At 39.7% G+C, this 2,226-nt stretch overlaps 1 protein-coding gene across 1 annotated transcript; it reads right to left on the reverse strand.

Moving 5' to 3' along the window:
- Positions 1-244: 244 nt before the first annotated feature.
- Positions 245-754, reverse strand: LOC103670563 (40S ribosomal protein SA-like). Its single transcript, XM_040641273.1, has one exon. It carries the CDS (start codon positions 678-680, stop codon positions 321-323), a length of 360 nt encoding a protein of 119 aa, XP_040497207.1. The 5' UTR covers positions 681-754; the 3' UTR covers positions 245-320.
- Positions 755-2,226: the final 1,472 nt, after the last annotated feature.

The following is a 2,226-nucleotide window of genomic DNA, read 5'->3' on the forward strand; positions in this document are numbered from 1 at the left end:
CAACCAATTGAGTCACCCAGGTGCCCCTGTCATGATTTTAAAGATAATCTGCCTAGATGTTTTTCAAAGTTAGAGTGTAATATAGATAGCTCAGGATTTGGAGTAGGAGCTCTGTACCCATGCTGCCATTCGTTATCCAATTTACCTTAGAGGTGGTTGTGACATTTAAATAAAATAATTTATGTACGATACCCACAATGACCTCTGGAACAAAGGACGATCCATACCTATAGATCGTATTCCATTTTTTTTTTTTTTTACAAACTGTTTATTTTCCATCAACCTTATTCCCATTTTGTTTGCCTTTGTGGAAGAGCAGCTTAAGACCACTCAGTGGTTGTTCCTACCCATTCAGTGGCCTGAGCAGTAGGAGCTGCAGACCAGTCTTCAGTGGCCGGCTGGGCGCTCCAGTCTTCAGTCGGGAACTGCTGAATTGGCACAGAGGGCACCTGCACGCCTTCAGACCAGTCTGCGACTTCAGGCTGAGTAGCAGTGAACTCAGGAGCTGGAGCAGTCCATTCACCCTGAAATTCCTCCTTGGTCACAGCCTTTTCAGCAGCAGCCTGCTCTTCCTTTTCAATCTCTTCAGGATCTCTGTAGAAGTAGAGATCAGGCATGACCTCCCATGGGTGTTCACGGGAAATGGTGCCACGCATGTGCAGAACTTCCCTGGCCAGCATCCATCACATCAGACCCACTGAGTGAGCTCCCTTGTTGTTGCAAGGGATGGCAATGTCTGCATAGCACAGAGGAGAGTCTGTGTCGTATGCCATTTTTGAAAATAATGGCTGGTGTGTGTGCTTTCCCTTTCTGCTATTAAAAATGATAAAGGCATGTTTTTCTCCTTTCTTTTTTTTTTTTTCTAAGAAAATGTTCCCTGCTTGTTTGTGTATGCGGATACCACAAATGAATTTAGAAGACAAACATACATGTGATATATTTTGTTTAAAATATAAACTGTCTAGGATTTTATTTCCTAATCTAATCACTGATTGGATTGGATTATCTCTAAAGTTCCTACCTGACCGTCTTTCTATATACCTGAAAAATAGGAGTCATATTGTGTACCTTAAATAAAGGTAATTAAAACAAGTATTTTAGCTAGAAGTGTAAATTGGAATGTTTTATGTGTTAACTTGACTGAACTAAGGGATACCCAGATAGCTGCTGAAACACTATTTCTGGGTGTATCTGTGAGGATGTTTCTGGAAAAGATTAGCATTTGAATTGATGTCACTGAGTCAAGAAGATTGCCATCACCCATACAGGTGGGTATTATCCAATTCACTGAGGGCCTAAATAGAATAAAAAGGTGAGGAAGGGTGAATTTGCCCTCTCTCTTTGACTTGAGCCCTTCATCTCCTTTCCTCAGATACCAGTGCTCCTGAATCTTGAGCCTTTGGACTCAAACTGGGACTTAAAACATAGGGTCCTCTGGTTCTCAGGCCTTTACATTTGAACCAGAACTACACAACTAGCATTCCTGGACCTTCAGGTGGTAGATCATGGGACTTCTCAGCCTCTGTAATTGCATGAGCCAGTTTCTTACAATACATGTGTGTGTATATATATTTGTATATGCCTATCCTTTTGGTTCTGTTTTTATGGAGAAACCCTAACACAAGCTTTAAAAGTCAATTATGGTTCTAAAAGTAAATCTCTTTGTGTAAAAATAAAAAAAAAAAACAGAAAAAGAAAAATGTTTCAAGATATGGGGTGTGAAGGAGGTAGGAGGTGGAGAAGTAAGAATGGATAAAGTGTGTCAGCTAGAACCATGTCTAGCTTGTTAATTCTGCATTAATAATAGGTGGCACATATTATACACTTGAAATTTATTGAATGCAACCATTCATGCATGAGTGGATGGTTGGATGGATGGATGGATGGAAAATATGATAGAATCCAGTTTGAGAAAATGAATATCAATTGAAGCAATATTATCAGGGTAGTGACATGACCTATGAAGCAGTTATGACCTGGCTTTGAATCCCAACCTTTCTAGTTATCAGTTATGGGCTTCTGGACAAGTTGCAAACTCCTTGAGCCAAATTTCTTCCTTATAATAACTCTAGTTAGTGGGTATTACTATTTTCTCCATGTTTTAGATGAGGACAATAAGACAGGTAAAACACTGTGCCTGTCTCAAAGTAAGTGGTCAAAACTAACTATGATGGTGGTGAAGATTAAGGCTTAAGAGTGCAGAATCTGACTTAATTTATATAGTGT

Source organism: Ursus maritimus, unplaced genomic scaffold, assembly GCF_017311325.1.
Source record: "Ursus maritimus isolate PB19 unplaced genomic scaffold, ASM1731132v1 scaffold_25, whole genome shotgun sequence".
NCBI classification, from domain to species: Eukaryota; Metazoa; Chordata; class Mammalia; order Carnivora; family Ursidae; genus Ursus; species Ursus maritimus.